Genomic DNA, 27,919 nt, shown 5'->3' on the forward strand with positions numbered 1-27,919 from the left:
TCTCACTTGTTCACTCATTGACAACACCAGCACACATGTTGGCTGCTCTCAACGGTCTTTGCTTCAGATTGTCTGTAAAAATGGCAGGTGTTTTATCATATTTTCGTCATATCTTTCATATCATATCTATCATATCTTTGTCGTATTCATTTTAAAACTGCCAAAACTAGTTTCTGATTAGATGAGAAATAGCTCATGCAGTTGCAGAACCGTGCTTATTATTTAAATAGAAAGGCTAGTTTAAATACTTGTTCATGTGTTTTAGGCTTCAAGAAGTTTTAAGAGATGGTGAGTTGTGGCACTCCCCACAGCTCTCTGACTCATCTGATACATACAAACCTGTAAGGCTAGACTGATTCTCAGCTTTTCATACTTCATTCTAGAAGCAAAAAGGTGTATAATGACTTTCTAACTTTAAACTTTACAGTGTTACTCATTCTTACCAGATGGAGTTTAGTATGAAGAACAGCTGAATAAATATACACCCAAAAGGCAGAATTCCTCCCATGATGATACCAGGGAATGGTTTTGTGTAGAATGACTGCTGTGGGATTTGACGAGGAATTTGATTGGTCCGCACTGGGTGCTCAATACCCTTAAACCACCAGTCGCAACAGAGAGAGAGAGAAAGAAATTCAAACTATCAGATAGGTGCACCCTGATATAGTTACTCAAAATAAATGAAGAAAGAAAGAAAGAAATATGACACATACCTAAGGTTTTTCATGTGAACCACAGTATAAAATCTTTACATTTCTGTCGATTTACTTCATTTAGTTTAGAGGGTACAGACTCTTCCAGCAATTCAGTTATTTTTAACATTTGGTACTTTTGTCACTTGAACCACCTAACTTATGACATTGTGACACACTCTTTCTGTCAACCACCACTGGCATGGAATATATATCAGCATGTATTAGTTATGAATGGATGTACAGTATGTGTGTTCAGATTTACTTACTGCCTTCTTGAAGCCAAAGTATGCTCCTATAAAGGTAAGTGGCACTGAGATACAGAACCAAAGAGCCAGTATGGCTACCAGGGTCCCAAAGGGCATGGCTGCTGAAGACCCTTCGCCCCACAGGATCAAGTTCATCACAAAGAAATCTGCAAACACCACCCTGAGCAGAGACAGAGAGAAAGCTAAGCGAAGGGGATAATGAGTGAGAGTGGAAGCAAGTGGTTGTGTCTTACCCAGGACAGAGGAAGGCTGTCAGTAGAACATTGGTCTTCCACTTCTCTCCTCCAAAAGCTGACAATTAACCAAACAAAAAGACAAAGGAGGAGAGGATTTTTAGAAATTCACTGAAACCGAAAAGCCGCCATCTTATTACTTTTGTTCATATGTTGTTTACATTAGAGGTCCACACCCCCTGTAGAGACTGTGCTCAAATTTCACTAACCATAATAATAACCATAATGTTAATGAACCCAAAATGTTGTATTTGTGCAAGGAAAACAGTAGTCATTTTAAAAGAGAATTACAGAATAATGAGTACAACACTGGATTATAAAAATAGCTGGTAGCTTCTTTTTCTCCTTATTCCTTATTTCCTTTCCAACATAAATCACTTCCCTGAATTCTTTCTCACTTACATTTGTAGAGGCGAGCTGCCACATAACCAGCCGGAGTTCCCAGCAGAACCCAGAGAACAACAGCACAGGTCATCAGAGCCCCACGGTTTGCCGGAGAGAGGAACCCAAGACAGGCAAAGACTGGAGAGGGGGGAGTTGACTCGATTACATGTTAAAAATTTGAAGGTTGGATAAGTAAAGCAGTTACAGAGCCTTACTTATACAGGATTTTTTTGGCTGATACCAATATTGATATAAGAGTTTTAAAAAATTATATTTATTTTTCAGCGCAAACACTAAACATTCTCAATAAGGTTACCATAAATGTAGTCATTAAAGAATTAAAATGATGCTTTACAAAGATCACTATTGTTGAATTTCTCCAAAATCCTGATACAAGGGAGCACACTGCTTACACCTTGTGAGCAGTTCTTAATGACTTAGGAGTCCTCTGGATTACCTCTAACTTCTCTCAGACTTAGGAGCTCCTTTTAGCGCTAAATGCTTTGTTAAATTCTTCCAAAACAACAAAAAAAGATTTTTTAGGACTACCTCGGCCAGTTGGGAGCTACTTTTAGTCTTAGGATGTTTTGTGAATATAGCCCCTGAACTTCATTATAAATTGTGTCTACCACTAAGGCTGCATCCCCACATGGCAGCAATTTCAAGTTTCCAAAAGAAGGAGAGACAAGCAAGTGAAATTTTCAAGCTTTTAGCTTGAAAAAGCTTTCACTTGCCTGTTGATCTGTCTCAACTGTTTGATGCTATGAGATGTTCAACTTTTTTAACGTGGTCAGGGAAGACAAAGAATCAGAGAGCATCAAGTCGATAGGACAAAAATAAAGAGTGGATAGAAGAAAGACAGGAAAGATGATGGCATGTAAAGAGCAAGTAAGTAAGCAAGTAGCCTGGCATCTATAACTGATTTTAAATTCTAATAAACAATAATGAAGATAACAAACACATACAAAGTGTGACAAATGTCATGATGAAGATCTGGGTTCCAGAGCCGAGGAAAACCGACAGCAGCATTCCCTTCCTGGGAGGTCGGAAAACATCTCCGTGGACCAACTTCCACCCAAACTCCTCCTGAGCATCCTCCTGGAGAACAAGAAATATTAGCAGAAATGAGAACAACATGACGCAGCTGTATCATGTTTTGGTAATGCCACAGCTGCCTTGTATGATTATTATTCATGTGATAGTGAAGATAGTTAAATTTAGTTAATCATTGCCATGACTATGAACTTAGAACAATTGGCAATTTTCTGATCACAGCTCCACCTCAGCTCAAAGTGTTCCCATCAGCCATATAGGCAGATACTCACCACAGAGTCCATCTGATTGTATCTAGCGATGTCTTTATGCAGAGTCCTCAGCATTATCATGGCTACCATTCCAGACAGAAACAACACGATCACCAACGAGTTCATTATACTGGGGAGAAAAAAACATGGTGTATTGCAATGGTGTTATTTTGCGGTCAAGATCCAAAACAAGTGTTCTCTTGAGTCATAGAATTATTTTCTAAATGCAGATTGCAAGGCTGAGCTCACATTAATTAATGTTGAATCTGTATTTTGATGTGGATTGTCCCAGTGGATGGAGACCGGTCAATTGATACACACCAGGGTTGAGCAATGTTTGAATGAATCATCATTAATCTTTACAATGTGACAATGTGAGGCATTTTTAAAATATAAAACCACGATGACTGCTGCCTTAAGATCACCCGAACTTTAAGCCTAATGTAACTGAACAGGACAGAAAAATCCAAGCCTCAGGAGTCAATGGAAGACGGGAGGAATCAGTTTGCTCTGTGTGCATGCAAGATATACAAACTGCTGAAGCTGAGAGCATACAGCTTAGAAGATGGAGCAAAAGAGGCCTCAGCCTCCAGGTCAAGTGGCAAGGCATGGAGGATTAGTCAAGCTCTCTATGCATTAAACAAACAATTTGATGCGATTTTACAAATAAGTACTTTTGAAAATAATAGCCTATGTGTGGGTAAACCTAAAGAAAGCCGACCCGTATGAACAAGGTAACCACTGGAAAACAGCAGTGAGAAAAAGAGCAAAGCATGAATTCAGACGCAGCTCTTGTTGAAATGAAGACAATGATTGCTAAACTGAAAGCAGATTCAAACTCAGAGCTGAAGTCAGAAATGAAGTCACTTCATGATGAAATGAAAAATGGGTTTGAACGACTTGAAGAGAAAGTGACAACGCTGAATGAAACGGTCAAAAAACTTGAAAGCAGACTTGAAGAAGCTGGACAAGCACTTCAGAGGACCGCAACACTGCTGCAGGGAAACTGTTATTCATCCTTCTGCAAAGTAATCAGTATCTACAAGAGGAATGCCAAGATCTGGAAAACCGAGAGACACAACAATTTGAGAATTAAAGGGTGACAGAGGACAACGAGAACAGAGACATGGTTAAGTTTTATCAACCCGTTTATTAAAAGACTTTTAAACATATCCCCTGAGCTCAATCTGGGCATAGAAAGAGCCCACAGGTCACTTCAGAAGAAACCAACGAACCTGATAGAGACCACGAGATCAATTGTTGTGAAATTTTCAAATTTTCCATTAAAGAAAGTGCCCCACATGGGGCTTGGCAAAAGAAGAAAACCGTGTTCAAAGGGAAGCAGATTTTTTTTTTTTTTTACCACAACCACTCTAATACTCTGCAGAATAAAAAAAAAAAGAATACATCTAGATATAGAAACAACTGAAACAGGAGGATATCAGATTCCAGCCACTCTATATAACAAGCTCAAAATTTTCCTTGAGGCTGGTGTGGGGGTGTTCAAATCAGCAACAGACAGCCTGTGCGGATAATTCGCCCGGAAAGAACTGCATGGACTGGGCTGATCAGCTCTGTGGGACATGAGGTTTGTGCCTGAACTGTATGTCCGATCATCAAGGACCTTGTTGGTCTTTTTTGGGAAGGAACAACTCTAAACCAAGAGCTTCTACAAACCGAAAGACGGGTAATTATGGTCACACATACACACAGAGGTGCAAGCATGCACACGCACATGCACACACACACACACACACACAATGATTCCATGCACTGACACAAGCATGGAAGACTGGGGACAGCTACCTTAGGTGCTTGGTAGCACAAGTGGAAGTCGTATTCTGTTTTTTTCTTTTCTTAATTTTGTATATTCTCTTTGTTACGTTAGGAAATTTGAGGATATAATGTTTTTCCTTACAATTAAAGTATTTAAAAATATCTACACAGGTTTAGAAGGTCTACACTTGCGAATAAAGTTGGGAGAACTGTGGGTACGGGGAGTAGTACTTAAAAAACAGAAAATATTATGTGGTAGTGTATGAACATTAACATAATTTCATTTAATGTTAATGGTCTGAATAAGTCAAGTAAGAGGAGCAAAGTGCTTGCACAAGTGAAACATTAAGGAGGACATATTGTATTTATGCAAAAAACACGTGTGTCTAAAATGGAACATGACAAATTAGCAAAACTGTTTACTGTCCAGGTTTTCTATTCATCGTTCCACTCATTGAGAAGAGGTGTTATAACTATGATAAGGAACCACATCCCATTTCAGGTGGAGAATACAGTATGTGACAAGAGGGCAGATATGTTTTTGTTGAAGGGAAGACAGATGGAGAATATATCACACTATTAAATATATACAACCCCACTGAGGAGGGTCCAAGTACAAGAGAAGATTATTGATTTAATTATAGTACAGTAATTATTTCTTTTCAGACCACTACCCATATATCTTGTCTCTAATACGTTCAAACAACGGAACTCTATTATAATGAAGATCACATGGAATGGCAGGAAACCAAGAATAAAAATGAAATACCTTAAACTGCCAAAAGAAATGGGTGGTCTAGATTTACCAAACCTGCAAGCTTACTATAAAGCAGCACAAGTAAGAAATGTTAAGGTGTGGATGCTAGAAATGCCATATAGAAGATGGAGAGAGATGGAATTAAATTGTGGAGATATACCACTAACTGTTCTGCCTTTAAATATAAAAAATCCTACATTGAGAATCTAGACAATAGATGGGTAGTCACTACACTTAGGGTTTGGAAAATGAACTCTCACGCAGTATATTCCTAGCTGATTGAGAACAAATGTGCAAAAACATACATGAAACAACTAACTCAAACTACTGGAAAGAATATACATGTAAGATTATAATTCGATATTTTAAGAGTATAGTCTAGACTCTATGCTCTATGTGAAAAGTGCCCTGAGATGACTTTTGTTGTGATTTGGCGCTATATAAACAGAATTGTATTGAATTTAATTTAATTGTAAATATAGCTGCAAGCGGCGTTCCCCGGGTTCAAATTTTTTTGTGGTCAACAGAAGAAAGCAGCTCAGTCTTCAAAAACTAAAGCCAAGAGCAGCAATGAACAGGTTTCAGGCTTCAAAAACATGAGCAAAGTCACAAAGCTAGTTTAATTCTATTTAAAGAAGGACTAAGACCAATCGCGCACTTGTTTCATCATGAGAAAGCATGCAGCATTTCAATAATTGCGCACTCAAAGTTTTGCCATTCCTCCCCACTTCATCCAATTTGAACGAAACTCGAGGTATATGTTAAGGAGATAGTACTGGATGTCGCCAGTGAGGTTAATTAGGGCTGCTCAAAGGCATCTTGAGGTATGAGCAAATATGTGATAGGCCACGCCCACTTGCACTAATCAATATGGCACTTCAGATTTTGATTAAAACTCGTCCCCGGAACATGCACAAGAATTTTGGTGAAATTCTGTCCACTGGGTTTGTGGCATTTTTGGCGCCACCTATGGGTCGGGCTCAAAATGCTTTGAGAAACCTGTTTCCCAATCACGGACCGAAGAGATGTACCAAAATTTATGATAATGTCTGCATAGCATTTTGATATATAACATAATTCCTTTTGGAATATAAACGTTGGAGTCACAGATGAATTGTAATTGCCACATTAGTTTGTCTAAGAAGCCTTCAAAATAAATGCCATATCAACGAATGTCAGTGTTGTGTGAGTGTGTATGTTTAGGTGTTACCTGAACCACTGGATATTGGTGTGAGGCATTGACTCCAGGATGTAGTCCCATCTAGATGCCCAGCGAATATTTTTGTCTTCCTACAAACACACACATAGTTGTGTTTATTCAGTTATTTTCCTTCATATTTGTACATTAAAATGTTTCATGAGCATAAGTTGCTCTTCAGAGTAGGGCTGAATAATCATTATAAAAATAATTTCACATATTTACATTGATAGACAAGCTAACAATAAAACAATCTGTTTGAAACATATGATCTGCTAAAAGATAGTTTAATAACAGAGCACTAGCAGTGACAACTGGGTGGTGCAATTTTTGAGGTAGTAAAAAATGCTTTTTGTCAAGAGTCCACAAGAAAACAAACAAACAAACAAACAAAAAAAGGTGAAATGAAATTTGACATTTTTGCACTGCACCAGTCTCTTCTTCTTGCCATATCAAAGTCTTTAAGCCACTCTCTCCCAATTTCAGCATCAGTAAATTTTCAGTTTATAGCCTATTCACAAAACTTGGACAGCATTAAACACACCCAGATGATACTAGTGTACTAACCACAAAGTTGACAGAGTAGGTGTATGGGATCTTAAACACTCCTGTGTGTTTGTTTTTCAGAAACTTTGGCCCTCCAGTGCAGTCAGGCCTGTCATCATTAGGGTTTTCATAGCTGAACAGAGCAAGAGAGAAGGACACAAAGCAACAAGATTCCAGATCAAAGCAAAGTCCACCAGTGGTCTAATTTGCCTACAAAATAGGCTCTGTCTGATCACAATTCAGGCAGAACCTTAAATCAATACCAAGCTATTCTACTAGCCTCTGGAACGGATGGTTTTCACATGTATTGCGGACACCAGGTGACAGTACCTGAGTTCTTTTAGGTTCTACAGTTTGGGTTCTACAATTGGCCCGAATGTGAAAATACCCCAAACAACAAACTTGATGAAAAGATTAATTCGGCTAAATTTAAATTTTGACTAGATATCTCAATATCAGCTAAAACTGTCATTCATTACCTTTTGGGTTCAATCTTGGCAGCAACCAATCGTGCTCCGAGTTGTTCATTCTCAACAATGTGGTAATGGATGGTGATGTCCACATGGTTAAAGATGTAAAAAGCATCCTTTTCATTAAAGTTAGACTGGAAAACAAAACCAAGACAGAGGAGTTCAAATCATAGACAGGCTAATAATGTCACTGTTATAACAGTTACAGATATGTGTAAGATAAGCACCTTTCTGGGACTGAGACTAGTGCTAGTATAAAAAAAAGACACTGTGTTGCATGCTGACCCTGTCTCTACATGCCAACAAATCTGACACACAGACGTTAATGGGCTTAAAACAATACATAAACTAAATTCTATCACAATTGGCTTTTATTTTTTTTTTTAAACTTATGCCATAACAATATTTTGAAAGATGCTGTACACATAAAAACATCTATGCATAGGGGCTTTAAAGAAATTCTTGGTGCAGCTCAAAATCCTGATGTTTGCAGTTCCATTTTTCCCTCTTGATACTGCCTGACACCCAAACTCAGGATGCTAGCTAACACTGAGTGCTGATCTAATATATTATTTTGTCTTTTTCGAATTAAGAACTATACCTCATTGTGCGATGGGAGTCCTGCTTATATGTGTAAGGAAACACGAGGTTGGAACTACTGTGTAGGCAAAGTCATTCATACACAAATGTATTTATATAATACTGTAAAAGTGTGATTATAAAAATGTATAAAATTCTTTGTTTTATAAAGAAAGTGAGGAAGAATGCCAATTGAATGTGGAGCATCTATAGCAACTATCACTGAGAAATAATTTTGTGCTGGTAAACTTTTTCTGTTTGAGTCGGTGTGACACCCTCACATTGACCACACAGGCATCTTTGGCACGTCCTGCTTCTGTGACGTAACATCCAATAGGGAAACCAGGATTACAGAACTTTTGTCCATCTTCAACATCATAACACCAGGTGACCGGCATGTTATCCACAATCCTACACATACACACACAAACACAACACAAAAGCCTGTGACGTTCACAAATATACATACTTCATATTAAACTCACAGTTTGGTCCACACAATACTTAAAGATGAGGTCACAAATGTTGCACTAAAATAGTCAAAATAGTCAAAATAACAACTCTAAAACCCCAAATTACATGTAGTTGGTCAGTAATCATATATCTCTTCTACCCCGTGTCACATTTCACATGTCACACAGAGTCAAAATTGGCGCAGAGTAAAGTTAACACAGATTAGAGTTGAACAGAGAAGTCTGTCTGTCTCTGTCTATCTGTCTCTCTGTCTCTGTCTCTGTCTCTGTCTCTCTCTCTCTCTCTCTCTCTCTCTCATAATCTTTGTTCAGTCTTCAGTCTTTGTCAGTTATTACACAGATCTATCACTGCTATGGTGGCTGCTATGGATGTTGCTATTGCTGAAAGCACATAGTTTCATGTTTGAATCATTGTCTTTGCGTTGTGTAGTTATCTGGGCTTATTTGTGTTATTTTATGTAACTGTTTGATAATCTTTCAATAAAATAAACTTAATTTTCGAGAGACCCAGGGATGAATTGAATTTGAAATCAGAATTTGAAGCTTTGAGATTGGCTGACTGGAGGACCCCCCCTCACTGTCACTATGTTAAGGTTTTCTTTCAATGATATCTTTAACATTTCTCAACGCAAAAACATAGAAGTGTCCTTGGTAACTCAACAATATGATAAGTTAATGTTATGGCCATTGGTTAATGGTATGGTCATCAGTTTTAGTTATTTCCCCTTCGATTCTGTGAAATAAAAGTTTTTTTTGTCAGTTTTTGATTGATTGATTGATTTTTTGATCTACATTACCCATGAGCCTCATCAACCATTACTATAAGGACAAAGACAGTCCGCTTTGGGTTACGCTACAAAATTTTAATTTACTATTATATCCGCTATTTATTTGTAATTAGTTGGATTACATGGCTCACGGAAGGGCACTGTGTTGTGGGCCTCCTGTTTTGGCTAAAATATCTGAAATAAACCAACATCTTTACTTTTTCTTAACATAGATCATCTAAATGCAATGTAATTACTAGTTCGGTTGTACTAGATATTTGATATATTTAGCTTTTTGGTAAATCACACCAACACTATGTTTACAGAAGAAAAAATTAAGCCTTCAACGAAAAGAACACTATGCCTACCGTGAAACATGGAGGAGGCTCAGTGATGTTTTGGGGTTGCTTTGGTGCCTTGAATCTGTGCAGGGCAGTGTCAGAAAGCTGTGTCTTAGTCGCAGGTCATGGGTCTTCCAGCAGGATAATGACCCCAAACATGCATCAAAAAGCACCCAAGAGCGGATGAGAAGAAAATGTTGGGCCGTTCTGAAGTGGCCTGCTATGTGTCCTGATCTGAATCCCATTGAACATTTGTGGAAAGAGCCTGAAACATGCAGTTGGGAGATGGCAGCCATCAAACCTGAGAGAACTACAGCAGTTTGCTCAAGAAGGCTGTGCTACAAAATATTAAGTTAAGAGTTCCAATATTATTGGCCATGCCATTTTCATTTGTTTTATTATATTAAATAATATAATAATAATAATGAAATAATAATAAGTTAACTTAATACCCCAAAAAATATTGGTACCCTGCCACCCTTTTTTTAAAAAAAGTGGCCAATATTTTTGGCCATGTCTGTATCTATTTACAACCCTATTTACAACTCTACTTTGCAAACCTGGAAGAATTACAACTGTGGTGTGATTTGTATCAAGATTCATGGTGCAGCTCTAGGGAATTGTAGTTTTTAAAAAAATATTAGTGTTTTTCCTAGAATTCGATGTTGTAAATACTGAACTGAGAGTACACTTAAGAGTTCAAGGGGATGTTAAACACATTTGTGTAGTCAGATTTTAAATATATAATTGTTAAATGGGTGAAAATTAATTTTAACCATATTTTATCCATATTTGACAGTGACCCCAGTTCTTGACTATACTACTATACAAAATAGCTGAGGTTAAGAGCTCTCTATAACAGTTGGTTCCATGTCTTTAACTAAAGTATAAGCCTTCAAACATTCAAACCAGGAGCCACATAGAATCTTCATACTGACATTATATTCTCCAAGTTGAGACATTTCCAACAACATATATGGTTTAGTTCTATGACAAAGTTTTAATTTTCATGGGAACAAGCCATTCCAGGCCTAGTTTCAGAGAGCACTTTGAAGGCCCATATATAAAATGAAGCTTTTGTTTGTCTGTTTTTTCTTTTTTACTGGAAATAGTGACTAAAACGAGTCACCTCAGAGATTACTGCTAATACTGCTGACAATCTAGGGCATTACTACTGGCTTGAAGGAAGGCCTGACGTGTAGGGCTGCTCAATTAATTGAATTTTCAATTACAATTTTGGGTTCAAACGATTATGAAAACAAGATGATTGAGCTAAAATGATCATTGTGCTGCATTCCATTTGCAAATACACTCTTGTTTTGTCGTGTTGTAAATCCAGCGCATCGTGCGTCGGAGCGCAGTGAGAGACAGACAAGAGCCGAGCTCTTCCACACAGCGTGAATGTGTCTGAATTTAACAAACAGTCAAATGTTCAGCGGTGGAAACCGACTTATTGAGAAATTTACAGGCTACTTTGTTTTAGTTTCAGTCAGACTTTGGATGCTATTATTTCAGATATGAGGATGTTTTGCTCCATGTAATGATCTCTCCTTTCACCCAGCCGCTCAGAGCCACGCTTTTTCTGTCTTCAGTCTGTTATATGCAAATGCTTACTTGTAAAAAGCTGATTAGAAACCTGGTTACATGTATACATGGCAGAGAAATCAGTGTTCTCCAGGGAGTAAAATCTACCTGTGGAAAGCAGGTTTCTCTAATCCCATACTCCAATTACAGCAATACATGATAATACAAGTCAATGATTTCTGTCAAACCTCTTGTTTCTCAAAATACCATGACAAATGATCATTTTAGTATTGAACACTCTCCACACAACATGCATCTCAACAATCACTACAATAATATGAACTCAATTATGTTGGTCTAATGTATTTGTATTTATTATTTTTATATAATTTATTTATCCTTTTTTAACATTTAATTTTTGTTTTTCAGTTGATTTATATTTAAAGTTCAAGGAAATCCACTGTTAAAAAGTTTGTTTTTTTTTTAAAGTTCAATAAATGCATGATGTTTCCAAAGTCAAAGAGTAATCGTGTTAAATAACTGCAATCTCAATATTGACCAAAATAATCATGATTATGATTTATGCCATAATCAAGCAGCCCTATGAGCAACTTCACATTTTACACAGGCTGCAAAATGCCTTTTCTTAACAGAAAGAGTGGTGTTTGAATTTGGTTGTGGCCGACTGGTGGCAATTTGAAATGGGATGTAGCCCACCAACGGCAGATAACCCAAAACAATAGTTGAACATGCCAAGACCACCCACAACACAATGCTCTTCCGTTAGCCTATGACTATCAAAAACTGGTAAAAAAAACAAAAAACAAACTTTTTTCTCAGAATCAAAGGAGAACTAATTAAAACTGATGGCCTTAACATTAACCTATCCTATTGTTGAGTTATCAAGGACACTTCCGTGTGTTTTTGTGTTTAGAAATATTAAAGATATCATTAAAAGAAAACTTTCACATGGTGACAGTGAGGAAAATACTTTGGGCGACGGGTCCTCCGGTCAACCAATCACAAAGCTTCAAATTCTAAATTTCAAATTCAATTCATCCCTGGGGCACTTTAAAATCTATGTTTTTTATTGAAAGGACATCATCAAATAGTTCCATAAAATAACAAATAACCGCAGTTTGCGACACACGGCCATCTTATTTGTTTACCCCTGCGCAAGCAAAATGGCACATGCTGGAGCAGGAAGGCAGACAGAGGAGAGGAATGAGAGGAGAGTGGAGAGGTGTTCAGGGCAGGCTGGAAAAACAGAGTGCGCCTTCCCCATGACAGGGACGGAGGGGATTGGTATTATCCTGACATGCAGCCATGGACTGAAAGTGACAACTTGGTGTGATGCACCAAAAACACTCAGCAGTGTAGCAAACATCATGGGACAACTTAGGTACTGGATGTCCCTGTAACTATAAATTTATAATATCAGTAATATCAACATCACTCATAAATATCAGGCAGCAGCTCACTAATGTTTTTCACCTCACTGGTTTACTTCACTGCCTGCAGGGATTTGATTCCTGTTCCCACTGGAGCAGAGCGAAACCCTGAAAACCCTCTGCATGTAAACGGGAATATTAGTGGAATAGTCATTTTCATTAGGCATGTAAACAGGTTAGAAGGAATACTGTCTTTTTTGGAATAAGGGCAAAACCCGGAATTTTTTGTGCATGTAAACGTGGTCAGTGATTCTAATAACATGTAACTACGTGGTTTCAGCAATAGCAGCGTCCATAGCAACCACCACAGCAACAATAGAAAGCCTGAAAAAATCTCTGTAATAACTGACAAACTAAACTTCATATACATTCACTGATCAAAGATTTAGCGGTGTGGACCAATGTAGCTATTACACATTTGGATGTAAGACTGGGTTGCCTGTAGTGCTGACACTGTTCTGAGCAGAAGAAAAATAACTTTATGCAGTCATGTCATGCATCAGAGGACTTGACATGAGTTTGAATGCACATGAAAAAGGGCAAGTGATGATGATTCAACCTGCAGGCAGAAATACATTTATATATACTGCTTAATTGTCCTGTTTCCCCCCCCCTAGGATCCATTCATAGATCCCTCCAGTTTATGAAGGAAATCAGTACAACACTGTCAGAATCTTAAGGTAACAAAATAACAGCTAACAGCAGCTTTAAGGCCCAAACGCACAAAAAGCAATATACTCCTATGGCGCACTGCAAGCAACAGATTTGAGATGCCAACATCACAGAAACCAACACATATTTTTCATTTTGTTCTTTGTATTAACCACTGCATTAGGTGGATGTAATGAATGAATGAAAAAGAGAAATGCAGAAGAGGAAAATTAAACTGAAACTAAGAGCATCCGTGTACACAGTAAATCATCTGTTGACTGTTTGATGGTTGCTTATTTGTGCTGTAAAACGTGACTGCTGTGAAATAATCAGAATATAACGTTTTATTTCTCTCATTCAGAGGCTTTGTTCTCATTACCACTCACTCTCCTTGCTCGACCACCACTGCACTGTCTCTCTCTCTCTCTCCTGCTCAGCTGGCTTGCGCTATCTCTCTCTTTTTCGGCTGCAGAGAAAACAGCTTAGGTCGCTGGGTCCCCATTTGACAATTTGACGTGCCTCATAACACTTTTGGTGTGTGTTTTGGCATTAAAAACAATAGGTGTACTTCAAAACACGCATGTCAGACGCTTTCAGTGCATCTGGGCCTCTAGTGCAAACTTTCAGTCGTGTGTGTACCCAATCATCACTCTTGTGTTTTGGTGTGTGCAAGCCTATATGTATGTCAGTGAATCATACGTACCAGTGATGCTGGTAGTTGAGTAACATGCCTTTCTTGAGGAAGTCCAGTTTGGCTTTGTCTGATGGGTTGTTGGTGTCATAGGTTCTGGTACACACCCTCTGACACACTGCTGGTTTCTTAAAGTCAAACTGACAAACAGGACACAGTCAGCATGTGTGTGCTTTTGCACTGTCACAACTGGGTTTTGTTTGTTTTCTATCACTGATAACAACAATGTGTCATTCTCCACTGTAAAAATATGACAACAAAACAATGAATGTCAATTTGACATTGAAAAAATCATGTCAAATTTAAACCTTTATCTTGCCCATAAAAAATATATTAAACCTTAGGCTAACCATTAGTCCCCTTGTTATGATGCGTGACAGGGGTGCAATGAAACACATCATCCCCTTAAAGGAACCCTAATGCTATAGTCAAAATTTTCTCCAAAAGTTGACTCTGGCTCAACTTTCTGGCTGCAGGCTGGTGCGGTCCCACTACTGCCAAAATACCCACAGCCGAAATGCACTACCCTCATTCAAATGAATGGGAGGACTGGCATTTTTGCCGCACTGCCTGATTTGGTCTGAATATGGCCCTAAACATATTTGGGAACCCTCTTCTTTGACTTAAAGCCCAGACTCAAATATGAAGATCAATATCAGGGCCTCGTTTCACAAAAGCATCTAAGATGATCAGCCAATCCATTGTACAAACCTTCTTAAACTTAAAGAGGTGTTTCCTAGAAGCATCGTAACTGAAGATGGTCTTAGAAATGACATCTTAGAAAATCTTAGAAATCTTAAAATGAGTGATAATTTGTGAATTAGAAAATAAGAAAATAAAGCTAAAATAACACACACACACAAATTCATTCAATAATTGATCTGCACAATTGATCTGCCAGTTTCTGTCATCGTTGTCCTCCTCTCCCTCTTCCCTCCTAAAATATTCATCTCTTTTTGCTGAAATGCCACTATCCTGATGGGAATTTTTCAAATTCCATATTAAATTGTAGATCTAAGAATAAGCTTTCCAGGATTGTCCTAATAGCCAGTACATTAGTTGGCAAATCTTTCTCTATTCAGCCAGTTTATGTCTTTGAGCTCCGGGAGGCGCTATAGAGTGCCTAAAAAATGTATTTAAGAAGTTCTTCATCCCAAGTGTCATCAGTATTCTTAACTTTGCAATGTGAAGAAGAAGAAAGAAGAAGAAGAAGAAAGAAGAGGAATAAGAAGAAAGAAGAAGAAGAAGAACAACAGCAACTCTATTCTAAACCACAGTTTGATTATTTTCCTTTCTTTCTTTTTTTTTCTTGAAATGTGTACTTTTACATGTGTGAACACTACAATATACACTGAGTGCATAAAACAGCTGAAGGTTGTGGAAAGCTTTTTCCACTTTGACAAAACTGAAATTTTTGTATTTTGCAAATAAACAAAATTACCCCAATGTCTGGGTGTTCTTTTCTCTTTTATGAAAACCAAGTTAGATTATTTAGTATCTATTCATTAATTCAGTTAGCTATTAATAATTGTCCACACAGATTTTAAATTGATACTATCAAACCTATCTGTCATCTTTACAAAAAACCCCGACAATTAATTAAATTTACAACCCATAAAATGATATTACATACTAAAATTGTGGCTCATAAACAACTTTAAAAGCGTTTTTATGCTGGGTCTATTGGATTTGTCATATGTGATATTATGCTGTATAAACCTTTTTAAAAATATTTAAATATAATATATTTGATTGATATATTATTAATATAAGCATGTCGATGTGTCCTTGGGCAAGAAACCTAACCCTGAATTGTTCCTGATGGCTGTGCCATCAGTGTGTGAATGTGTGTGAATGATTAGATTTCCTCTGACGGGCAGGTTGGGACCTTGCATGGTAGCCCCTGTACCATTCAGCGCATCAATGTGTGTGAATGGGTGAATGTGATTCATAGTATAAAAGTGCTTTGAGTGGTCGGAAGACTAGAAAGGCGCTATACAAGTACAGTCCATTTACCATTTATTTTGAACATACATAAGTATGTATGTAAAGTGAGGAATGGGAATAGAGCCTGACTCTCTAAACTTTTTCAATTCATTCTCTATGGTAGTTCTCATCACTACAGGTGTAATCCCATCTCTGACAACAACGTGGGTTGCAATGGCAGAGTGCTCTCTGTATTTCTGTTTGTTGACTCCACGGGCAGAAGAAGCAAATCAACGTTATTTATGAGGTATTTTTTTATATATTTCTCAAGAACCGCTCATCCAAACAACTTCACACATCGACACTGCACTTCCTCGTTTCCCCAGCAATCCGCCTGCCAGGTATGAAGTAGATCTGGTGAACAGTTCTCAAGATATGCGAAGGACAAACTCACATACATACATACATACATACAGACATACATATATACATACAAACAGAAATTCCTTGCTTTACATAGAGAGATAACTATACTTTTGTTTGACTGGTCAACCATTATGTCAGCATGACATCAATTTTCTGTATATGTTACCTTGTATGGTGATGGTTCGATCCTCTCCCCAAAAAGAACCTGGCCAAGATTCTCTGATGGACGTTTCATTGTTTTCTCTGAGCAAAAGTCAAACCTGCACAAAAAGGAGGAGACAGTTCAAAGTGTCCAGTGACACACCAGTTAGAGAGATAGCATGTGTATGTTCCAGATGATGGAGAGAAATCAGATGAGAAGCAGAGACTCTCTGCTTACATTAGAGCACGGTTGAAGATCCTTTCTGAACCACTTGTCCACAGAGGGTGGCAAACCTACAAGTGCACATCCAGTCAACCTAATCAGTGCACTTTAATTTAACACTGGATGGAATAAGACAACTGCTGCTGCATTGTTTAATCATGTTGATAATTTCAGTTCTGATGTTCCGATGTCACAGCAGGTCCTATCCAACAACTGTCATTGAATAATACTAATTACAATAATCATTTTGCCACTTGAGTATGATAAGTAGGAATTTTCCTACTAAAGATAATAATTTTCATAACCATAATTTATTATAACTAATTTATATTAAAGTGGTAATGATACCACTGATGCCATGATATATATATATATATATATATATATATATATATATATATATTCAAAATTAAAATTTCCACAGATTAAGAAAATCTTCCTATTTTTGGTTGATGGAAAACACTGTGGTGTGGTGTTATAGTTTTTGCATTTAATGGAATGGCTGAATGTTTATAAAAATCAACATCAGCTTTAAACTGCAATAATAACAATCCTTGAATGCTTTTGAACAAAAATTAGAAGCAGAGAAAAAGGTTGTGCAGATTAAAGCAATGAGACAAAGGGGGATAAAATTAAAAAAATCCAACAAAGAAACACCACAGTGTTACTTACGCAGTGTATTCATAAGGTAGAACAGATTCCACTGAATCCAGCCTGTTCACAAACAGCTCAATGATTGACTAGAGCAAAACAAAGCAGACAGATATGTATTAGGAAGACAGCAGGAATGTTCCAATCAGTCTTTTTCTGCTAAAATCGATCACAATTTTAATGTGGTTGGATACTATTAGTGATCGGTTGCTTTTTTTTACATGTCATTTTAAACGTCATTGGCACAACCCTTTGGAGCCCAATTGTGAATACAGTCTGCATACCTGTTGCACCACTACGTCCATAACAAAATAAAAAGTTGGTGAATGTGTTGATCTGTGGAATTGATCTTAAGAAATCTCTACTGCTGCACCAGGTGCACATCGTGTTTCGTCTCTGTCCACAACAGGCCGTGATGTAGCGAAAGTAGAGCACCCCTCCCTGTGCTACTACTAAACTGTCAGAATTGAATTTAAAATCCTTCTACTCAACTAAAAAGCTCTTAATGGTCTGGCAACATCTTATCTTAAAGAGCTCATAATACCCTATTACTCCACTAGAACACTGCACTCCCAGAATGCAGGCTTACTTGTGGTTCCTACAGTCTTTAAAAGTAGAATGGGAGGAAGAGCCTTCAGCTATCAAGCTCCTCTCCTGTGGAACCATCTTCCAGATTCGGTCCGGGGGGCAGACACCCTCTCTATGTTTAAGAGTAGCCTTAAAAGTTTCCTTTTTGATAAAGCTTATAGTTAGGGCCGACCAGGCTCGCCTTGGATCAGCCCCTAGTTATGCTGCTATAGGTCTAGACTGCCGGGGGACTTCCCATGATGCACTGAGCTCCTCTCTTCTCCTCCTCCTCCCCATCTGCATGCATTCATTTATCATTAAGTCTTGTTACTAACTTAGCTTCTTCCCCAGAGTTTTTTGTGCTTTCTCATCTTGCAGAAAACCCTGGGATCTGGCCCAAAACTTTGCAGTCCTATTGGTTCTCTGGCTATTGCGGCTGTTTGTTGTTGCTAGTCATTACTATTATTGTTGTTATTCTGCTTCTCTGTGCACAATTATTTTTTTTAAATAATTAATAATTTTTTTTTTTAAATAATTGTGGTTCTTATATACTGTTTCCATTGAATAAATATTGACTATATCATCTTTTAAGACCTTGGGATGTTTATGATTTGTACATACGCATGGTTGAAGGCAGTTCTAAATTTGTTCACAGATTAAGAACAAAGTCAGGTAAGAACATATTGATGAATCCTGGATTTGTACTTAAAATGTTTGGATGCACGGTTTAAGCACAAATTTGTGCGTACGCACTGTTTGTGAATGAGGCCCAATGTTCTGGATACAACATAGCTTAAATATGGTTCTGTTTTGTAATTTGAGTGAAATTACCCTTAAAAGTATTTTTCCTTTTGCTGTTGAAAAATCCTGCATACAAGTGACTCAATTACTTGAAAATAAAATAAATACATCTTGAAAGAGTCAAAGAGGTAAATGCTTTTTCTAGGCACTATACATGCTCACTGGATCTCTGACGTGTTTTATATTACACATAAATTCAAGTCCTGCACCATGCAGGCACGGAGGAAAACAAAATCATGCAGTATTAGAAGGGGTTTTTTTTTTGGAAAAAGTCAAATGTGCACATCTGAATTTGTATCTTACAACCATGTTTGGAGCAGTTGTCCATGGCATCATTCAGTTCAATTCAATTCAAAATACTTTATTCATCCAACCAGCACCCAGTAACTGGCCATCTGACACTTTTCCGAATGTATCAGAACTTCTTTCCACGCTGATGTTCACAGAGCACGGTTTGATGAGCAGACTGTCATATGATCATTTGGATGCTTTCATGATAACTGACAACAAAGATTCAAATGAATCGGAAACTAGCTATAAATGTGTAGAAATGATTGACAATTTAAAAAGTAATATTTAAATAAAATTCATGCAAGTTTAAACTTTCTACATGAAACTTAAAATTCATGTAGTAATTATTACTAAGAGTTTAAACTGTTGTTTTTATGAATTCATGATTCAGAATCTATACACATTTTTATTTTATGACTGCATTTTTGCTGTCGGTGCCATATCATTCCTGTTCCACAGGTAGTTTTCCTGATCTGCTGTATTACAATCACATATATTAATATTACCACATTAAAGCTGTGTCCACAACAGCCCGACTGTTTACTGTCCCATCAGATCAGCTGACCAATCAATAAACACATTCAATCAAAGGAGTGTTGCCATCCGGTAAAAAACTTCCACAGAGGACTTGTGGTTCCTTGAGCCTCCTCTCTCCTCGTCTCTGCTGAGGTGCATTTAAGGGATTGGAACATCCTCAATGATGGCAGAGGGAGATTAGTTTCCCGGTCATGGCCAAAGTACAGGGGAGTGAGGACAGGAGGAAGCAGAAATTAGCAGAATGGAAAGCACCCATTATTCTAGTGTGTTTCATTAAAAATGAGACAGACTAAAATTTCACTTTCTGATCCTAGGAAATATATATGGATATAACAGCCTTGACCAAAACAAAATTATGATTACAGAAATTACAAAGGCTGTGTAGGATCTATGTCTGAGGTATCCTACGGAGGACTTTATATTTAGATGTGATTTTAATATGGTGATGGATGAATGTCTTGATAGAACCCGATGGTTCAATCAAAACCAGAATAGATTTGTGGTCAGAAAATAGACCTAGACTGGAATCACATTATACAATTTCTATTGCACCTCTAACAGATCATTGATTGTTTTTACAAAATTGTAAAAACAATCAATGATATAACTGAAGGTTCAAATTTGACAACTTATAGAGATAAATGGGGGAATTGTTGGGTACCTGTAAATTAAATTAAATTAAAATTAAAGAGTATGGTCTAGACCTTCTCTACGTGAAAAGTGCCCTGAGATGACGCTTGTTGTGATTTGGCACTGTATAAATAAAACTAAATTGAATTGAATTGATAAATAGGAATATTTAAAATGTAAGGTACATCAGATTTCCATATCATATGGCAAATTATTAAGCAGGGCTAATAAGAAAAAAGAAATGGAAATTGTTAAAGAAATAAACTGTATCTGTAATTAATCTTCATTAAATTTATATTACTAAAGCCAAAGGAGCATATAAGAGATCAAGGGTGAAGAGGATAGAGGAAGGTTAAAGGAGTTCAGCTTACTTTTGTAGATTGGAGAGAAAGAGACAAGAGCGGAATGTTGTAAAGGCACTGCTAATCAATAATCAAGAATGTACTGACCGTGACAGGATTTCTCAGGAAATCTTCCAATTTTACAAGAAACTGTACTCTTCCTCTTATTCATGCATAGATGCTGATGCTTTCTTTGAGCACATTAAGGAATAGATCCCCAAGTGGATGAGAGTTTCAAAAGTGTATGTGATGCAGACATCAATATGGATGAAGTGGAAAAAGTCATGCAATGCTTATCCTTAGACAAATCTCCAGGTTCAGATGATCTAAAAACTAATTTCTATAGGCATTTTGGGAGTATCTTTAAGACCTTATTTTCCATATGTTAAAAGAAATATCTGAAACCCACACACTTCCAACTACAATGGAACAAGGGATCATCACTCTCATCCTCAAACCTGGTAAAGATCCAAAATTAATCGTCAGTCTGAAGGTTCTGAAGTCTTTGACCTATAGCCCTGCTCAATAACGACTGAAAACCAGTATCACACAAATTATCTCAGATACACAGTTAGGTTTTATAAAAGGATGATCAATTCATAACATTATACAATTTGTGTTTGACTTACTGGATTACAATCATGTTACCGAAGATGAAGGTTTTATCTTATTTTTATATTTTTTTAAAGCCTTTGACACGATTGGACACGAGTTTATGTTTCATTGTTTAGAATTATTTGGATTAGGAGGAAACTTTATAAATCTAGTTTAACTACTTTATGAGGATACTGATAGCACAGTTCTATTACCACATGGTATGTCTCAAATATTCACAAATGATAAAGGAATTAAACGAAGTTGTCCCATTTCTCCCTTGCTTTTTATCGCAGCAGCGGAAATGCTCTCCATTCTTATAAAAAATTAATATTTTGAAAAACTGACAGTATTAGGCAAACAGCTGGCAATCAGCTGGCAGATGAAACATGACATATTCATGAAAAATAGTAACCAAATTCCAAAAACCTCCTCCTCAAAACAACTGACCTTTTTCTAGGGCATCTGGTTTGAAATTAATCCTTAAAAATGTGAATTACTACCAATTCATAACTCCCATCTGACAACAATTCAAATTTCCCTGTTAAAACAACCATTAAATACCTAGGCACAAACATTACAAAGGATAATAACACACCAGATAATCTTTAAATATTTGGAATAATCTAGATAAATGTAAAGCTTATCTGAACTCATGGTCACAAAGAGACATCTCTATTTTTGGCCAAATTTTTGTAACAAATATTGAGTATAATTCAAGATTCATTTACCTAGCTTACTTGATGTCACTTCCAAAAAATGCAATAAAAGCTCTAAACCAGGTTAACTTTAATTATATTTGGAAATGATAAATACACTATATAGAAAAGGAATTACTGTTAAAGAATATGAGGAAAGAGGGCTAAGAGACATTAACACTGAGTGTATTAATGGTACTATTAAAACAAACTGGCTAAGATCCTTTTTGAAAAATGAAAACAGCTTATGGTTTCATATCCCAAGCCACATTTTCACAAAACTAGGAAGCATCAACCTCCTCCTTATATGTGATTATGATCTAAAAAAAAAAAGTAGGGATGCACGATATTGGATTTTTTGCCGATATCCAATATGCCGATATTTCCAACTCATTGTGGCTGATTGCCGATACTGATATATGCACTACGGATGCCACGGTGAGGAACTTTTCCCACCAACTGATAAACTCGTTTCAACACCAGTATTACTGGTTACATCGGACATTTTACAAAGTAAGATATTCGTCAATGACACTCATCCGTAGAGTGTTTACTTTGATCTTTAACATTAGATTTTTAGTTTAGATCTTCCCATTATTTTACCCCTGGGACACACTGGATGCGTGAGCAGCGCGTGTGTGTCGCGGAACCTCTTGCTTTTCATTTCGGCGCCCATGTAATAGGTTAGAGCAGCCACACAGCTCCTGCGTTGCGTCATTTAGAGATTCGAGGTCTCGCCTATTTTCTCCACGGGACACGCACAGTTCTCAGCAGAAATAGACAGGGAAAGCGGTAGAAAGATAGGGCTGCCAGTGGCAGAAGCGCCACAGCAGACACGCTTCCTGTGTGAACGCTGCGTGAGCGTGAGAGACGCAGCAGTTCAGCAACGCACATGCACTGCTGAGGTTCAGAATGGAGCTCAGGAGCTCTGCGTTAAAACTTTAATGAAGTTGCCAAGTGGGTGGAGCAGTAGAGTTTTCTTTGAGTTTATTAGACAGACAGGATTAATGTGTAGGGTTTAATCTCTGGACCACACTCCGGAGCAGAAGGTGGCGGTATTGCACCTAATACACTGGTTGCCAACTGCCGTTATAAATCAAAAAGAATCACACACTGATGGCACAGCCATCAGGGTGAATTTTGGGGTTAAGTATCTTGCCCAAGGACACATCAACTAGCGGACTGGAGGAGCCGGTAATCGAACCACCGATTAGTGGGCGACCCGCTCTACCTCCTGCGCCACAGCCGCCCCAGTAAAATTAGATTAGATTAAAATGTTATCTCTAAAATTAGCAAGAAAAAACCCTGAATATTTCTTATTTTTCAGGTGTTTCCAATAGTTTATGACAAGTAAATTAGCTGTTTGGGTGAATGGAAATAACATGTTTTGGAGCATCTGTGTGTAATCAGCCTATTGTAGCTGCTGCAGGTGGGAGCTAGTTTGAAGTACTTTAAATACAGTTGCTAGTTTTTTTGCTATGAAGACATCACTCTCATACGGTTCCTAAAGTTACATTTTCTCATCTAGTTTTGCTAGTATCTAGCACTCTATGGATATGCAAAAGCGGCGCAATTTAGATAGAGATAATATGATCGGCAAAGACATTGCTAGAATAGCATTTCAGCCAAAAATGCTAGCTAGCTAGGGGGTGAATTCACAAAGAATGGATTGCGGCCGCTGATAGCACCATGAATTGCACATCATTTGCAACCACTATCTGCCCTGTCTCAAGGTCCAATTTAAAACAGATATTGTGTTAATGATATGACGGTGCAAATACCCCCATAAAGTTTTGCAACTGAGTGCAATTTACCCTTGTTTTGCATCTGATTGAGTGAGCGTAGCTGTTTCCTGTGTTTCAGGCTTTTCTCCACTTTTCAGCACACAGATTGATCCATAATGACAATTGCAGAGAGCACAAAAGCCTCATATTGCGTGTCGTTAATTAACAGAGGTGCGCAAACACAGAGCTCTCCACAATCACAAACCAACTTTAATGTATTTTGCTTCTTTTACTTCTCTAGTATTTTGCATCAATAACATAATCTACTGAAATGTCAGGTCTGAAACATGTGAGATTAATGTCCGGGTCTTACTATAATGTCGTTCAAGGGCCACTAAATGTATCTGGGATTTTGCAGAAACATCAGTACTGATCGGTTTGTTGCCAACAGCTGGCTGTGTGTCACAGCTGGCTGCAGCATCACACAGCTGAAATGATAAGTGCGTCTCCAAACTGAACTGAAAGAAGATGTGTGCATTTACGCACGTGGCACAGCAGTGGTAACTTCATTAACACTGGATCGAGTCTCTTAAATCGCATCCACATTTCCCTCACTTGCGTCCTTTCCAAGCAAGGAGAGAGGAAACGAGGAAATATGTTTTTAGAGACATGAGATGTCCTTTCCTCTGAGGCATCAATATACTGTGTACTGCTCAGAGGCACAGGAACAATTTCTACTGGCAGAATGCCTTTATATTATTACTATTATTTTTAATCTTTATTGATATTCTGAGTGTGAATTCATTATTTAATAACTCAGGATATGATTACAGTGTCTGAGATTGTTTAAACACTGGAAATGATTTCTTAGGCTAAATGTTTCAGGGAAAATGGAAATTATGTATCTCATATTAAACCCAATGCTCAGGACTTTTCAGTCTCACATGTGATAAATGTGATATATGATGTGAAATATAAATGTGTTTGAAATGTCTTGCTGACAGACAGACTCTCCTTGACTTTAATTTTATCCATAATAATAGTTAATGGGGGAAATAACAGACCATGAAAAGAAAAATCTTTCTAATAAATGAAGAAAGTTGTTTATGGTTCTTTTGTTGATCAGACTGATTATTAACACAGATTTTTAACTAGGTGATGAATCAGAAAACAAATAAAACATAAAACTTGGGAGTGATACACTTAGAGTATAATCTGTAATCTGTCTCTGCTTCGGTATGAAACTGCAGTGATGTTAGGATGTATCAGAGCAATCTGATCAGCTGACATCAGCTGTGTCCAATCAATAAGTGATGTCCAATAAGAGGGCACGTTGGCCAGTAACAGACTTCTGTGAAGGCTGCTCTTGTGTATCCTTGCTCCTCGCTCCTCAGAGATCCCTTCTTGCTCCTCGGAGCAGAAATAAGAGACTTGGGATGCCCATCAAAATGGCGGACCAGAACAGCTTCCAGTTTAAGGAAGGATGGAGGAGCAAGGAAACATCAAATAAGAGATTTGGGATGTACCCAATGAATGTTCTATGTTCTGCTACACATCTACACAGATCAGCTGTTACACACAGATTCAGGTTTATACGGTGCAATTGTTTGTAATAAAGCAGCCCTTCTGGATGAATCCTAAGCTCCATCAGCGCTGTCGGGATATAGCTGAAAGTCTGAGATAAGCATACCACTCCCTACCCATGATTATTATTTCTCGAGAACCACATATGTATGTATCAATTGACAACAATATCAATTAAACCTATCTGGATTTAACAAATTAAATGGTTTTAATCCAGGCAGGAATTTCATCAGTGAGACTAAACTGAGGTTGAACCATAGAAGCAGTTTACAGCCTTCCATTGGTTGATTCTGCTGCCAATCACATGTGCCTGTGCTCCTATTGGATAGTTTTACTTCCTCCGACTGTAGAGACACTTTATTTTAAAAGTAAGACTGATCATTTAGAAATATTAATATGTTAGGTGTATGATAATACTATATACAGTGTGTACTAAGTCTGGAGTCGTGTATTTTTTCAGTATATATATATATATATATATATATATATATATATATATATATATATATATATATATATATATATACATACATATATAATGTTTGTGTAAAATAAAACAAGAAAAAAAATAGGTTGCATTTTCTTGAGAAAATGTGTGTGCCTGTGAGATAGCGAATAATAAAAATAAGTGACAAATTTGTTTGTGTTGGGTGCTCATTATAGGCTACTCTACTTTTGACCATATTTATAGTAGTTAATTCTGACAGATATTTCCTACCTGAGAGAATAAGCTTTTCTACTTATAATTACATTTATAGAGGTAGTAGTCCATTCTGATAGATATTTCCTACCTGACAGAATGAGCTACTCTACTTATGATTAGAGTAGTATGTCTGTTTCTCACACATATCTGACCTGAGTAGCTACTAAACAATGTTTTAGGGTAAGGTAGGTCATTAGGAGTGAGAGGCTTAGTTCATCACACTAGTCCGACAGAATGACTACTGGTAGCTCATCCTGGGTAGTGGGTGGGTAGTGCAAACTGTCAGAACACCGGTGCTTTATTTATTACCCGCATCAGACGCGTGACATCATGTCATTTTTGGGAGCCGTGTACAGGGAAATTTCAGTGAACGGAAACGTAATGCGATCGACTACCATGAAAGCGTCACAGCTGAGCTAACCACTAACTTACATAAATATTACAGGAAAACAGAGTCGCCGTTTGTGCGTCTTCTGCGTGTCTTCATGGTAAGGTGCTCATTTACATGTTAAAAATCATAACTTGAATGAATTATTTCTCCTTTTTATATAATTTAAATAAGCTTGACAGTAGTCGTGGCAGACATGCCTATTTTTCCAAATAGGCATGGCCGTCATTAAAATGATTGAAAACTAATGAGTTGTTAACACACAGCATTATACTTCTATGTGATGCCTTGCGGTTTACTCTGTCACTGTATTGGTTTACAGTGATCATAAGAACAATAACAAGGAGAATTCCAGTTTAGTGTTGTAGTTGTAGGAGTAGGAGTTCCGTTTTTGACATTAAAACAAGTTCATTTTTCAACAACATTAAGTTTCGCAAGGTGCATTTCTTGGTCAGCACTCGCAACGCAAGGAATATTATGAAAAATGTTGATAATGTTATGCATTTCTGTAAAAGATGAAAATAATGTCGGCTTATATATCGATCAGATTTTTTAAACCTTCAAATGTCGAAATCAACAACGGCCTTATAAATGGGTTCTAAAACATTTCCAAGTAGCCAGACCAACTACAAAAATAAATGGGATTGTGGGGGCTTTTACTATGTATTTTTAAAATAACATGTCTCAATTAAGGATCAGTATCAGCACCAGAGAGAGAATAACTCATTGGACATTTTAACTAAACAAGCTGGAGTCCCTGATACAATGTGGCAATACCTATTGTTAATTCTATATTCAGACAAACGAAGTTAACGCTACTTTGAGATATTTAAACAATTAGCTTGCTAGCTAGTTAGCACATTACCCGTTAGCTTTGCTGTTTGTTTTTGGCTAACGTTAGCTGGCTCAAATTAGGGCTGCTTATAAGAAACCAGCTCACACAAGGAATTATGTTTACTTATTCTGTAATTTTGTTATAACATCTGGTAGGTGTACAGCTGCACTGTGACATGTAATGTTTACCTTGCAGTCTGGTACTTGTTCTTTTTCAGTCTCACAGAAGCTGACGGGAGCGAGACCGGGGAGGTAGAAGCCGGCCGCTCGAGCCAGCAAAGCAGCTCCAAGCAGCCACCACAGCATCTTCACACCGGCTAGTCTTCCCTCCAGATGTACCCAGTGTGTTGCTGCTCTTAGTAGTTTAAACTGCATCTGACCAGCACTACCATCCGGTCCTGCAGCAGGCAGACACGTCACATGCCGGAAGTCCTGCTTCGTGTTTTTTCTCAAATAAACTTTATTTGTGAAATGGGAACATGTACAGACAAGTGTATGATATTATACAGTCTAAGTACCAACATAAAGCGCCAACAGATTGGAGATATACAAATAAACAAGATGATAAACTGGGCGAAACCAGGGGATAGACTACAAAAAACAATAACAGGCATCGACTAGATAAAACACTATAGGTAACAGATACGTTTCTGTTTGCACTGTGAGCATGGCTTTTTAATTTCACGAGTCAGAGCAGGAAGAAAGTTTAGTATTTGAAATAAATTTTACATTTGTGAATACAAAAATATTCCAT

The 27,919-nt window shown here is 37.5% G+C and overlaps 1 protein-coding gene across 6 annotated transcripts in view; it reads right to left on the reverse strand.

Annotated features, from left to right (window-relative positions):
- tm9sf2 (transmembrane 9 superfamily member 2) overlaps positions 1-27,607 on the reverse strand; it is a 40,477-nt gene extending 12,870 nt beyond the window's left edge. Inside the window, exons 1-14 of one of the 6 annotated variants that reach the window (XM_044372573.1) lie at positions 27,355-27,603; positions 17,495-17,562; positions 16,625-16,718; positions 14,119-14,246; positions 8,490-8,619; positions 7,639-7,763; positions 7,181-7,292; positions 6,626-6,705; positions 2,904-3,012; positions 2,544-2,676; positions 1,597-1,716; positions 1,195-1,252; positions 962-1,121; positions 444-595 (exon numbers count right to left, since the gene is read on the reverse strand). In XM_044372573.1, coding sequence (XP_044228508.1) covers positions 444-595; positions 962-1,121; positions 1,195-1,252; positions 1,597-1,716; positions 2,544-2,676; positions 2,904-3,012; positions 6,626-6,705; positions 7,181-7,292; positions 7,639-7,763; positions 8,490-8,619; positions 14,119-14,246; positions 16,625-16,718; positions 17,495-17,562; positions 27,355-27,540 — 1,655 coding nt within the window. In that variant the 5' untranslated portion in view covers positions 27,541-27,603. Of the gene's footprint in view, positions 1-443; positions 596-961; positions 1,144-1,194; positions 1,253-1,596; positions 1,717-2,543; positions 2,677-2,903; positions 3,013-6,625; positions 6,706-7,180; positions 7,293-7,638; positions 7,764-8,489; positions 8,620-14,118; positions 14,247-16,624; positions 16,719-17,494; positions 17,563-27,354 lie in introns of all 6 variants that reach the window. The other 5 variants (XM_044372569.1, XM_044372572.1, XR_006407088.1 and 2 more) reach the window with 5 other exon arrangements.
- Between the last annotated feature and the right edge of the window lie 312 nt (positions 27,608-27,919).

This window comes from Thunnus albacares, chromosome 14 (genome assembly GCF_914725855.1).
Source record: "Thunnus albacares chromosome 14, fThuAlb1.1, whole genome shotgun sequence".
Lineage (NCBI taxonomy): Eukaryota > Metazoa > Chordata > Actinopteri > Scombriformes > Scombridae > Thunnus > Thunnus albacares.